General features: G+C 46.3%; 1 protein-coding gene across 1 annotated transcript; it reads right to left on the reverse strand.

Annotated features, from left to right (window-relative positions):
* CLDN11 (claudin 11) lies at positions 1 to 10,124 on the reverse strand. The gene is made up of 3 exons (XM_036389249.2): positions 9,771 to 10,124; positions 7,000 to 7,164; positions 1 to 1,181 (listed from the first exon to the last, which is right to left on the reverse strand). The coding sequence occupies exons 1-3, from the start codon at positions 9,994 to 9,996 to the stop codon at positions 949 to 951; spliced, it is 624 nt and encodes a 207-aa protein (XP_036245142.1). The 5' UTR covers positions 9,997 to 10,124; the 3' UTR covers positions 1 to 948.
* Positions 10,125 to 12,448: the final 2,324 nt, after the last annotated feature.

Raw genomic sequence — 12,448 nt, forward strand, 5'->3', positions numbered from 1 at the left:
TTGCAGGTACTCTGTTATTTATTGTACAGTATTTCACTGAAAGTACAAAGGCATCATCAGTACTCACCAGAATTGTATTGTAACGGGTACATTATACTGTATGTTAAAATGTGCTGCTTTAACGAGGCAAGACAGAACACAAACTTAGAGGAAGAAAGAAAGGAGTTTAAAAAAATGTAAAAATACATTTTTTAGTAACTGATCTGTACAAAAGAAAAAAACAAAAAGAAGAAACTGAACCAGAGGGCAGGGATTAGAGCCCCCAAAGTCATTTATAACTATTTAAAAAGGCACTGTTATCTACCATGTCATTAGGACCTTTGGGTTCTGTTTCCTTCATACTGATGACTGTGGGGGTGGGGGAAACACTGTTACTAAAATGATCAGACTTGTACAAAAGTATTTACAGAGAAAGGCAGAAAAATCCCCTCCTCTTGTTCCAAAAGAGAAACATTTGCCCGGTGGGAGAGGACAGCCTTTCTCCCTATCCTCTCTCCCCAGCCGTGCCAGACCTGTGACCTTGAGTGGGGGAAATCAAACAGTGAGGATGAGGGAGAAGCTGTCAGAGTCCTCCTAACAATGGGAAAGTGTCTCTCTCATTTCTGTTTTATTGCTTTAAACTCCTCTACAATCAGGGGAGCTAGAAGATAAACTAAAATCCCTAAACCCCACACCACATCCCCAAACCATCCTGGCTGCAAGAAGAAGATGGGGCAGGCGGTCAGGACAAAACGGTGAGGACCAAGAGGTAGGGCTGGCTGGAGCTGTCTTTCTAGAGAAAGGGGGGGAAGAGACGGGGAGAATAATGCTTCAAACTACCAGACATTTGTGCTGCTTTTCTAAATCTCCCCCTGGGAGCCTGACAGCGCGTCAGCAGAAGCAAACCCAGGGCGCACGAACCCACCAGCCAAAGCATCCGACGGCAGCCGTGGGGCGTCCCTGCGGTGTCTACACGTGAGCGCTCTTGGCGTGGGTGGGCGAGCTGGAGCCCGAGCCGTAGTAGAAGCGGTTCTCGCCGAAGGTCTGCGCGTCCCCCGAGCAGCAGACGATGACACAGCCGCCGAAGAGGCAGAGGGCAGAGCCGATCCAGCCCGTGTAGAGCGAGTAGCCGAAGCTCATGATGGTGGTCTCGCGGTGCGCGCACACCGGGAACCAGATGGTGGCCACCACGCCGCACATGGCTGGGGACAGGGGGGAAGGACAGAGTTAGGGCTCTGAACTGGAGGGAGGGACAGCAGAGTGTCACACGCGTCTGGGGACAGGGGGAAAGCCATCCCTGCTCCCTTCCAGTCCCGCAGTGGGGTCCAGAAGCAGCAGCATCAGGGCTGGGTCCAGGAGATCTCCAAGCAGGAGGCAACATGGGAGCTTCAGGAGTGAGAGATGGAGAGAGAACAGCCATTGCTCTCAGGCACCAGCGAGAAGGAAACACAACTACTGCCTGACACAATATAATGTATTTGTTAGAAGGGAAACAGATTTGTTCCCTAGAAATATCTTTAGAGGGAAAAATAAGAGTTATCCCTGAAATGGATATGCTGGAGAACTGCAGAATTAGGAATAGATTAGATATGAAGAGGCCATGAAAACCATATGGATCAGCAAGAGAATAAAACCTGTGGACCTGTGTGAACTGGTTTAAATCCCTATTTCCACATGACTCACATGCTGTGTCCTCAGCCCATGTCCCTCCTCATCATTGCAATGGCTCTACTGAGTGGTCACATAAACTTCACCAAAATCTCCCAGAAATTTAACGCAGAGTTGGGTTTATAAAATACAAGCAGAAAATGAGCAGGGACAAAATAAGCAGCAGTTAGGATTGCTGGGGTTTTTTCATGGAAAAGGAAATGTCTCGCAGCTCTGGAAAACAGATTCAGCTTCCCTGTGGAAAATTTCTATCAAGCGATGGGGGACAAACGCGGCAAGGCTCTCCAGACATTTACTGAATTGAATAAAAATGGGACCTGAAGAGTCTGCAGAAGCAAAAATGGGATCCCACCTAGGGACTACAGCGGGTCAAAAAATGACTGCAGGCTTCACCTTTTACTTGATATTCCATAGGGGTTTTTTCCACAAAAAGCCAGAGGCAGCTGCAGTGGTGCTGTGAGGTGGCATGTGAGGGAGACAGTCCCCACAGAGTCCCCACATGCACCGAGGGCAACGGGAGTTGATGGTGTTAATCACCTCCCAGGAGCAGGTCCTAAAACAATACTCCTTGATGGCCTGTACATCTGAGAAGAATTAATCTGTCAATATTTACTTGCCTCTGGGACAAGCTGTGCAGGACTCCATCCTTGTGGCTATCAGAGAATCAGAGCAAAACAATAACAGGACCATGGCAGCGTTACAGATTTCCACCGACCGTGTTAAAAGGTATCTGGAGGCAGTGTCAGAAAGTTAAGGTTGCAAGAGGGAAAAAGAAAGGGGTGAGAGTAAAAATAAAATTGTTTAGTTAAAGCAGAGAACAAACTGTAGCTCCTGGCCGGTACAGCAAAAAACCCATCTCCAAAGCTGCAGTTATTGTGAGAGAAAATATTTTCTTATGGAAAAGAGAAGAACATTTGAAGGATGCTTATAAAGCCAGAAATAATTTTGGGCCTCCTCAAAGGAAAGGCCCCGCAGCTTTGGAAGGAATTTTGGAGAAGGCAGGGAGGGGAGAAGAGCATTTCTCCTGCATGTGGAGTGGTCCTGCAAACAGCTCATGAACCTCCAAGGCTTTAAAACAAGAATGTATCAGTTGGGAATCCACAAAGCATTCTAATGGGCTCTGGGAACAAAGCTGCTTTGTTGTCCGAAAAAACACAATCATCTTTTCTTTCTCTGTCAGCAGTAAATATATATATATATATTTGTCTATAGACTATAAGAGCCTTATCTCTCCAGACCCTCCCCCACAAGACAGGACCGAAGAAAACACTTGCACTGGGGTGAGAAGAGCTCTCAGGGATGCTCACACAATAGCATCTCTTGTGCATGTGGCCCCACTACATGTAAAACCACCTTATTTTAATGCTGACAATAGCAGAAAGCTGTGAAACACAAGCCAAGGGCTTTGCATGGGTTCACTTGACCTCTCTGTGCTCAGAGGCTGCCAGCTGCCAGTGACCCTGCTGCTGAGCAAGAGGAATGCCCTGGAACAGGACTGGGCTTCATCGCCCTGCATAGATTAGGTTGAGCTGTAAATCCTCCGAGGGGATGGGAAAAGGACACTCAGCAATTGCAACGTCTTTCTGTGGGCTCAGATTTTATTCTGGTTGTGCCACAGGGAAAGGCTGAAAAAAAAGGTGATTTGACAGGAAACCCAAAGAGATTGGAAAAGGAATTTTAGGGCAAGTTTCAAGTTCTAAAATGGCTGCCCTTGTGGAAAAGATAGAAGTTGTTATCCTTTCTCTTGTGCTAATGTCAGGACACCCTCTGCCTCTCTCTAAACAAGAAATCCTCAGACTCCAGAGCTGCCGTAGCCAATATAGTCCAGCAGAAAATTAAAAGAAGGTCTGAAAAGAGAAGGAATATTTTATATTAGAGCAACCAATTTAGTTGGGAAAACAGACCTGTTTTTGTGTGGGAATCCTGCCTCCTTTTTGCAGCTGGAGTAGGCAATCTTGTAAAAGCCACTGTCTCTACCCAAAAAATCCTCTCAGCACTTCATGGCATGAATGTCCTTGCTCCATCAGATTGCTGTGAATCCACAGGGATACATCCCAGCTCCCATTGTTTCCAAGGCTTTTTAACTGTGGATTTGCAGTAGCTCAGTCTGCTGAGCTGAAAGCCTCAATACTCAACATTAGAGATGTGTTGGAGTCAGAAGGACGTGCTCAGAGACAAGAAGCACAGAAGGTGCTTGGGGAAGTGGGAGAGAGGGAACAGGATTGTTCTAAATCAAGGGACAGTGAGTCCCTGCCAAATTCCTTAACAGTAAGTTAAAGGCTTTTTGCAGAAGAAAGAATACTTTTATTTCACATCTAAATTTAACTATTCCGAATTGCTGACTCAAAGTCACACGGATTGCTCTTTCAAAGCATTTAGTTGAAAAAAATAGATACTATATTTTTTCTGTGTTCAAGGCAATCTTTTTATCTATGGTTTCACAAGTAAGCCTCATGCAGTTTTCAGAAAAACTCATTAACATCCTTTATTTAGTACACAATGGCTCATTTTGTAGTAGCAATTCCCACTAACATATATTTAATCTATTTTCCAGTGTCTGACTCCTTCTCCTCCATTGGGAAAATGCCCCCTTGGTTACCAGCAAGGGGTGCTCCAAATTAGTATCAACAACACGGGCTGGGCCAGGGTTTTTCCATCGACACCAAAGTGTGAAATGTTTTCATACCAGCTCAGAGCAAACCTCTGCTGACGGTTGTTTTCAGCCATAAATCAATTCTCTCAGTCAGATAGGATCAAACAAAGCCATAAACACATCAGCAGCTGAATAGCAGGGTGTGCACACAGGTTGCACTCCGGCAGCCTGTGATTATCAGTGGAGAGAAAAATCAATGGAATATCTGAGCCCATTGTTTTCCTGGCAACTTTTCAGCTTTTTATATATATATATTTTTTTTTTTTCTTTTTGGCTCTGAGCTGTGTTTCAGTCCCTGTTTTCCCTTATACCAAATCTCAATGACAAACTGCTATCCCTTCCCTGAGCAGCAAAGTGAAGTTTGCTTTGGGGCCAACACTCCTGTTTGCATCCCCACTCCCTATTTCTGCTGCATTAGGGAGTGTTTTGGGGGCCATTTTCTTTTAACCAGAGCTCTGGGTGTTGCTTTCCCCTAAGAGGAAAAATCTAGAGCCTGTGAACTTGTGGAAACCATGAGTGAGAGTTCAGTGGCTGAAGGGTGAATAAAAACAGTCCAGGGCATGTTACTTCTAGAATATAATGGATTTTAACTCAGCATTGTATCTTTCAGAGCCTGATCCATGCTTGTTAAATGCTCTGGAATGGTGACACCTCATCTTGCAGCTAACAGATCATTAATCAGCTTAAATAATGTCAAAGTCCTAAACTCTGTACATTATTCTTCTTCCAAATGGACTGTCTTGCTGATGAGCCTGGAAAAAAATGGGCTTTGTAAATATAAATGTGGGTTGGTTTACTCTTTCTTTTTTTTTAAAAAAAAGCAACCTAGGAGCAAAAGAAGCTTATTTATTCTTCATTTGTGATCTGACAAAAAGAGCATTATTGTAATTGTGACTAAAACATTGTGACCAGGCTGCTGATCCCAGCCCAGATCATTCAGGACATCAGTGACACCAGTAAATCATTCACCTGTAGGTGCTTTGGAGCTCACAGAGGTGAAAAATCAATAAGCTGTGGTACAAATCTGACCCAAAGATCATTTGTCTGCCAATGTCTCCGTGACACAAATGTGAGAGATGTGATCTCTCACACTTCCTTTCCTCACAGATCTTACCTAGTTGGAAAACTGTTCTGAGGCAAAGGGCATCCTGGTTTGTGGAGCACCACAACTCCCCATCATCCCCTCACATCTGCTGTCCTCCCTGGTGTCCCACTGCAGCATGACTGGGGTGGGATAGTGGCACACCAGACACCATACCCTGGTGGGGACACTGCAGCATAAAGGATTTCACTTGTTCCAACACAGTGATACCCAACACTGTCACTGCAATTTGTCATCTGTAAGCTGGTCCTGTCATCCTTCTGCCCTTTGGAATTTTTAGGGACAGTCCTCCTGCCTCCACACCTGCAGCCATGCAAGCAGGGCTGACCTGCAGCATATCTCTCCTCGACTGGAACCAAAATCTTGTGGCTTTTGTGGCAAAGTGCAGCTCTGCTGGGCAGGGCAAATCCGCCAGAGCAGACTACTCTGGCACTAAACTTTCATTCACAGGCAGAAAACCTCCACCTTCTCTTTCACTTCCCCAAGCCCAAATACGTGACTCAAGGTTCCAGGACAGGGATGAAGATCACATTCCTGTTCATGATTGGGATGTCCTAGACCAGCCCTATAAAGCTGATGTTAGGAATTCCAGCTGTGCTTTTAAACTTTATAGGCACCGATAGGGCCCCTTGGACCAAATCCTCAGATTCGGGATGTATGGACTTGTGCTAACCACAGGGTGAAGGAGGAGGGCTGACTTGCATGGAAGGAGCATCCAGAGGACAGCCCTTCTGAGTGCGCAGCTATATTCAGTGCCCACTTGAAAAAAAAGAAGAAGAAGAAGAAAGAAGACGGGCATGATGTCAGTGCTGGCTGCCAGCGAGCAGCAGAGCCACACAAAGAGGTCACTTTGCCTCTCCCCTCCTCCTCTGCCACAGACGGGTGAAAACAAGGCCCCGCAGGCTGGTGCTGAGATGACGAGGCCTCAAGAACATGCAGGTGTTGCATGGGGGACAATGAGCTCCACAGTCTGTGCTGCTCAAAACAATCTCCTCCACAAGCACCAAGGACGGGAAGAAATTCCCAGGGGAGCTTGGAGGCCAAGGGGGAGGCTGGCCATGCCAGTCCTCTCCCCGTGCCAGTGCCATCCCTCTTCCCATGTCTGTGCCACCTCCACGCTCCTTCCCCTCTGGAGGCCACAGCACCAGCCCCATTCAGCAAGGGCTTCCCCTCCCACATGCCTCAGCTTACTTTCCCTGGATGTCCAGGGAAAATTTGGAGGCTCTGCCTTCCCTATAAGTAGCTTGGAAGCTTAGACCCTTTCCCAAAAAATCACTTCCACAGTGAACCAGGATGATCCATGCCTGCAGGCACTGCCCGTGTGCGATGGCCTGCCAAGAGAAGCTGTGACTGAGAACTCCACAAGGCAAAGACAGAGGGATTCACAAAGGCAAAGACAGAGGGATTCCCTCTAACCCTGCTTCATCCCTGCCTCCTGTCCTTGTCCTCCCACTCCTGTCCCTGCCTTTTGCCCACTCACAGGCTGCAGCAATGCTGGAGAGCTCCAGGCCAGCCCAGCACAAACCCTTCCAGGAGAACGCGCCCCACCAGCCCGCAGGGGACGGGCTGCAGCCCCCCAGCTTGGCAGGTTCCTTACCCAGGAGGATGATGAGGATCCCTCCCAGCTGGGAGCGCCGGTACTTGGCTGCCCCGGGCTCGTGGCCCATGCGGATGCAGGGCAGCACCGTGATCAGCAGGAAGATGGCGGGCAGGCCCAGGACCGAGGCGGCGATCATCAGCGCTCGACACGCCTGGACATACCCTGCAGCAAGGCAAGGAGGAGGATTTTGTTATTTGGCACAAGAAAAGGAGAATTTGGAGGAAAGCTCGTGTTTGGTCAGAGCCCAAGACGTGCACAGAGTATGGGAAATGGGTTCATGCCTGTGTAAACTTTAAATCTTCACCAGGCACAAGGCAGTGAGGCTGCAGTGCAGTGGGGAGTGCGTGGACAGGATGGGATGTGCAGGCTCAAAGTTTCCCAACAAACAAACAGCACTGCCTGGAAAACACAAGCTCTTCCCAGAGAGACACTGAGAAATCGTGGAGCTGGAAAATACGGAAAGGGAAAGCAGGAGAAATTTCCTCTAGGAGGGAGTTTCAGTTTCCCTTTATCTTTCCATGGTGACAGTTTGACTAAAGAACAAGATTTTAAAATCTTCAAAATTAAATCATTTTTTAAAGTAATTTAAAGCCTCAAAGACTCTCCCATCATTCAGAGGGCTAGACCCACTACTGACACTGGAGGTCCATGGGATGCTGCCAGCAGCTGCCCCAAGGCAATGAGTACTGTTGACCTGGGAGGAGGAGGAGGAGGAAGAGGAAGGACATTCCTCACCCACAGCCACACCTCAGCACGGCACCCCAGGAGCTCCCATTCCTCCCTTACCTGTCCCTGTGCACAAAGCAACAGGAAACAAGGACCAGGGGCTGTGGGGGTGGTGGGCAGGACCATGATATTTCTGCCTCTGGGAGGGTCTATGTATCACAAGATATGATTTTAAAAATATTTTTATACCACATGTATACCTAAATTTTAAAATATATAATTTATATGTAATGTATATATACTATACAAAAATTGCATATAAGTAAATTATACCAGGTCATTATTAGCATGCAAAAGGAAAAGGACAAATGTCAGATTTGCCCCAGTGCCTGGTGACCTCCCCCAGTTTTCAGGACAGTCTCAGCACAGTGAGTGTGCTGGCTCTCTGTCCCCTCTTGCTAACAAAAAGAAGCTGTCAGATGCAGGCACAGAATTCCAAGATGCTTCAACCAACACCAGCAAAGAGGGGCCTTGAGCACACACATCCCACAGACATACAGGTATAACACCAGGAATGAGGATTTTACTATTTCTGGAAATGCAGAACTTATGTATTGTGTGTTGAACCATGTGTATTGAATATTTTCTTAATATTTTTCAAGAGGAAACTTAAAAAAAATGTTACCTGAGGCATTGAGGTCATAAAAGCAGACCCTAAGCAAAGGAGATGGCTGTACCTAGTGTGGATTCTGTGCAACCAATCCCAAGTAAATGAGAATAAAACCAATTCATTTTAAAGACTTGACTCAGACAAAGAAAGGCTCTAATTATATTGCAGCTATTGGGCACACCAGGATGAATTTCCTTTCATGTCAAGCTGTGGGTCTCACATAGGCTACAAGCAGAAACATCTTGGTCTGTGATTTGCTTCTGCTTGAGGGAAGCTTTGCTCTCTGCCACTGCAAGACCCATTCACTTATTTACTCAGTTGCATTCACTGATGTTTCTTTGGGGCAAAACCTTCCTCTGTTTTCTCTCCTGGATCAGATTTAACAACAGTAGCAGTAAGGAAGGCAAGCTTACTAAAATAAAAGTACACACAGAGAAGGGGAGAATGAGAGACTCAACATTCCTAAGCACTATGTGTCCCAGATCAAGCTCTGTAATGGAGAGAAATTCAGGAATTATCTTTCTAACCTCTTGTAAAATTATTTTCACGACAATTTAAACCAGTAAACAAGGAAACATGAAGGAAAATGACAAGGAATGGTCATTTCTATCCTGTCAGCTTTGAGAGAGGCACCTTTGACACGGCAGAGGAATTGCAACCTAAAACACAGCAGAATGAAGCGCTACAGATGGAACAGTGGTTGAAACTGGCAAGCTCACAAACTAAACTTACAGGGACCAGACCTCACAAGACTTTGGCAGGTTTCATTAGCCCAGAAGATGTATTAATGCTGATAAAACACCTTGCTTAATTTTTGCTTTTCAGTAAACTAGATGAAAGCTACTATATCATTAAAAAGTTTAATGTATCATATCAGGTTAAATGTAGTTACATCTGTTTGCTGTGTAAAAGTTCTGTCTTGCCTCGGAATCTGTGGGAAGCACAAGACCATCAAGACTAATGATGATCTTCTGAAAGATTAAAAAGCCATAGCAGCATTAATAATAGATGCTGAAAGATTCATTATGCTCCAAATCACTTTAAGGAATCAAACCTTAATATTTGTAATAGTTCACCATCCCCTTGAAGTGCTCTATTACACCTCAGCGTGCTCTGTACGTTTTGCAGTGCAATCCAGAGACAAGATGTGAGAGGAGCAGTGAGATTTTACTAAGAGCAATGATTAAACATTAACTGGGTTTTAGCAGCCACAGAAAACACGAGACCTGGCTACGATTAAAACCAGGTGTAAATCAATCAGAATCATGGTAAGAGCTATCAGTCAACTTCTTTAGCATTTAATGGACCATGTCCTGTGCTGATGAAGCTGAGGGAGCTTCCCCATCACCTCCTGTGACAGCAGCACCTGTGCTGCTCTGGGCAAGGCTTCAGCCCTCACTCGGGGTGAGAAGGGAGGGTGGGACACACTCACCTGGCAGTATGAGGATGTCCACGAGGGGTTTGCAGTGGTAGAGACCTGTTGCCATGACACAGTCTGCCCACAGCCCCTTGGATCCCAGCTCATCCATCTTCCTGCAGGTGGTGATGGTGTAGCCGCAAGTCACCACCCAGTCGTTGGTGGCCGTGGCCACAACCACCCCGATCCACCCCACGAAGCTGCAGACAAATCCAGCCAGGTGCAGGCAGGTGGCCACCATCTCCGTCCTGTGGTGGGGACAGTGACAGGACAGAGCCCACGGGGGTCAGCGGAGCCGCCCGGCGAGGTCGCGGCTGCTGCAGCGGGAGGATGGGATGGGCAGGAGCGGGTCCCTGGTCGGGCTCTGCTGCAAACACCCGGCTGCCTCTGCCCAGCTCCCTCCCTGGGAGGGGTCAGAGCCGCCTCCAGCCCCACGGCGCAGGGGAGGAGCGAGGGGGGAGCCCCAACTTCTGCCAGAGCATCCGGAGCGACCCGTCCGAGGGGAAGGAGGCTGTGCGGAGGAGGAGATGCACGATCGCACCCAAGCGTGCTTGAGAAACGAGCCGGAGGGGTTTATTCAAATCTGAAATAACAGCCTGAATATTCGAAATTTAGCAGAGAGGGAGAAAAATCAAGGCGGTGTCTGCCAGCAAACTTTAATAGTCTCACTGGTACATCCTCGTGGAAAGGTAAGGGGAGAAATGTGGTGGACAGAGTTACTCAAGAGGTGGAATTGATCACCTCATCAAAGCCACCAGCACAGCTGCAGTAAAGGGACAAAATCAGTCTTGAGTCTTTCCTGATGTTTCCAGTAATTGTAAAAATATAAAAGACCCACCACTGCCTCCTCTGCTGTGCTTGGGCTTTCAGAACTATTAACTAACACTCACTGAGTACTAAATATGTGTTTAACAGCACCACAGTCCCCATTTGAATCCCCAAATTAAAACGAGCAGCTTTTAACTCAGATTTTTAGTCCGAGTGAATTTACTATATGAATTTTAGTCCATTTTCTAAAACAGGAGCAGCTCACTTCAAAACGCCAGAGGTGGAGAAACTTCACATCCTCCCGTTGTGCATCAGGGGAAACAGGCAGGCAGGACATTTTCCTAGCTTCGCTCTGTATTTTCACTGCTCATACGCATGTTTTCTCGTGCCAGCACATCCCTGAGGATATTTCATGGCTGTGTCCTCCTCCAGCGAGGCTGGTTTTGGGAAGGGAGGGTTGGAACCAGGCGGATGCCGCATGCCTGGAGAGACCACTAGTGGAGAGCTGTCTGCGGTGCACGGGCAGGGAACGGGGACAAGAAAGGGACAACAAAGAATTCCATTCACTCCCAGAGCTGTCAGTGAGAAACAAATACGGGAAACGCCACTCCGAGTTTAAAGTGCTAGGAATTAAATGTATCCTGCTCCTCATCCAAGGGTGTTTTTTGCCGTTCTTTAACAGCTAAGAAGCAAAACACGAACAAGAGCATCCTATCATTTGTCTCCTGCTCCTTGGATCAAAATTCAAGGACATGAGGTCACAGTTTTCTGTCAAAGCTTCATCTGAATGCTGGAGCACTACCAGTATAGTTGAAAGTTCTTTTTCAAGAGAAGCTTTCCTAGTAAATATAATTGTTGTTTTCACATTTGTTTTATATTGTTGATTATTCTTAGGTTTTTTCTATACCTGGTTTATGGTATTTCTGTGAAGCCAAGCTGCCAGCTGGCCTTCCATGAAATTTCCTGATGTGATTCCACCTTCCTGCATGGCCTATCCTTCTACTGCACCCACCTCAGGGGGAGTGTGCTGTTACTGATATCCAGACACAAATTTATGTTGTCTAGGGCTCAATTCTAGATGGATTTAATCTTCCTCTAAAAACCATTCCTTCTTATTTATTATTCAGGAGATAAACTTGTAATCTCTTGGGTGAAAGTGGTATTCCACTTCTTGGACTGAGCAATTGTATTGGACAGACAAAGTGTCACCTCCTGAATTCAAAAGTACATGAGAGATTTCACCCCAAAGCTGAGGTTTGGAATCATTTTACACAGTGATAGTGCAGGCACATCCTAATGCACAATATAAGTATTTTTTAAATGCTAGAAGGTATTCATTGGCGTATACATCCTTCTGTAATTCAGTCTCCTACATTTTTGGTTTCCTTAACCACAAAACCTTCTTAACTCCATGCTTTCCTTCACAAATGTATTTATCAAGGAACGTGCAGGAGCAAGGAGTAAATCTGACACTTTGGTAACCAGCACTGTTCAACAGAACTCGAGCTGGTGCCCACAGGGCGCAGTGTGAATTATTTCATTAATGTCAATAGAGACAGGAGGCATTTACCATTTTGTCAGTGTTATAAATCACACCACCAACAGTTAAGTGAATTTAAGTTCATACAAGGCAAGTGGACAATGATTTACAAGATCAATAAAAGAAGGAACAAGAATGACTTGCCAGCTATATGCCAAATAAACTGATACACTTTGGGCAATAGTCTCAAAAGCTGCCTTTTTAAAAGCAAGTGTTACACAGGCATTTATTCCAGCAACAGTGTGAGCTCCTTAAAAATCAATCTTTTACCCTTCAGTCCCAGAGCTTTTCCTTAACCTGCATTGTTCTCTCTGACAAAAGACAGGCGTTGCAATTAGTCACAGCTACCCAAGCTATCAACACCCAGGGCTTTCTCATCCAAATG

Source organism: Molothrus ater, chromosome 10 (genome assembly GCF_012460135.2).
Source record: "Molothrus ater isolate BHLD 08-10-18 breed brown headed cowbird chromosome 10, BPBGC_Mater_1.1, whole genome shotgun sequence".
Lineage (NCBI taxonomy): Eukaryota > Metazoa > Chordata > Aves > Passeriformes > Icteridae > Molothrus > Molothrus ater.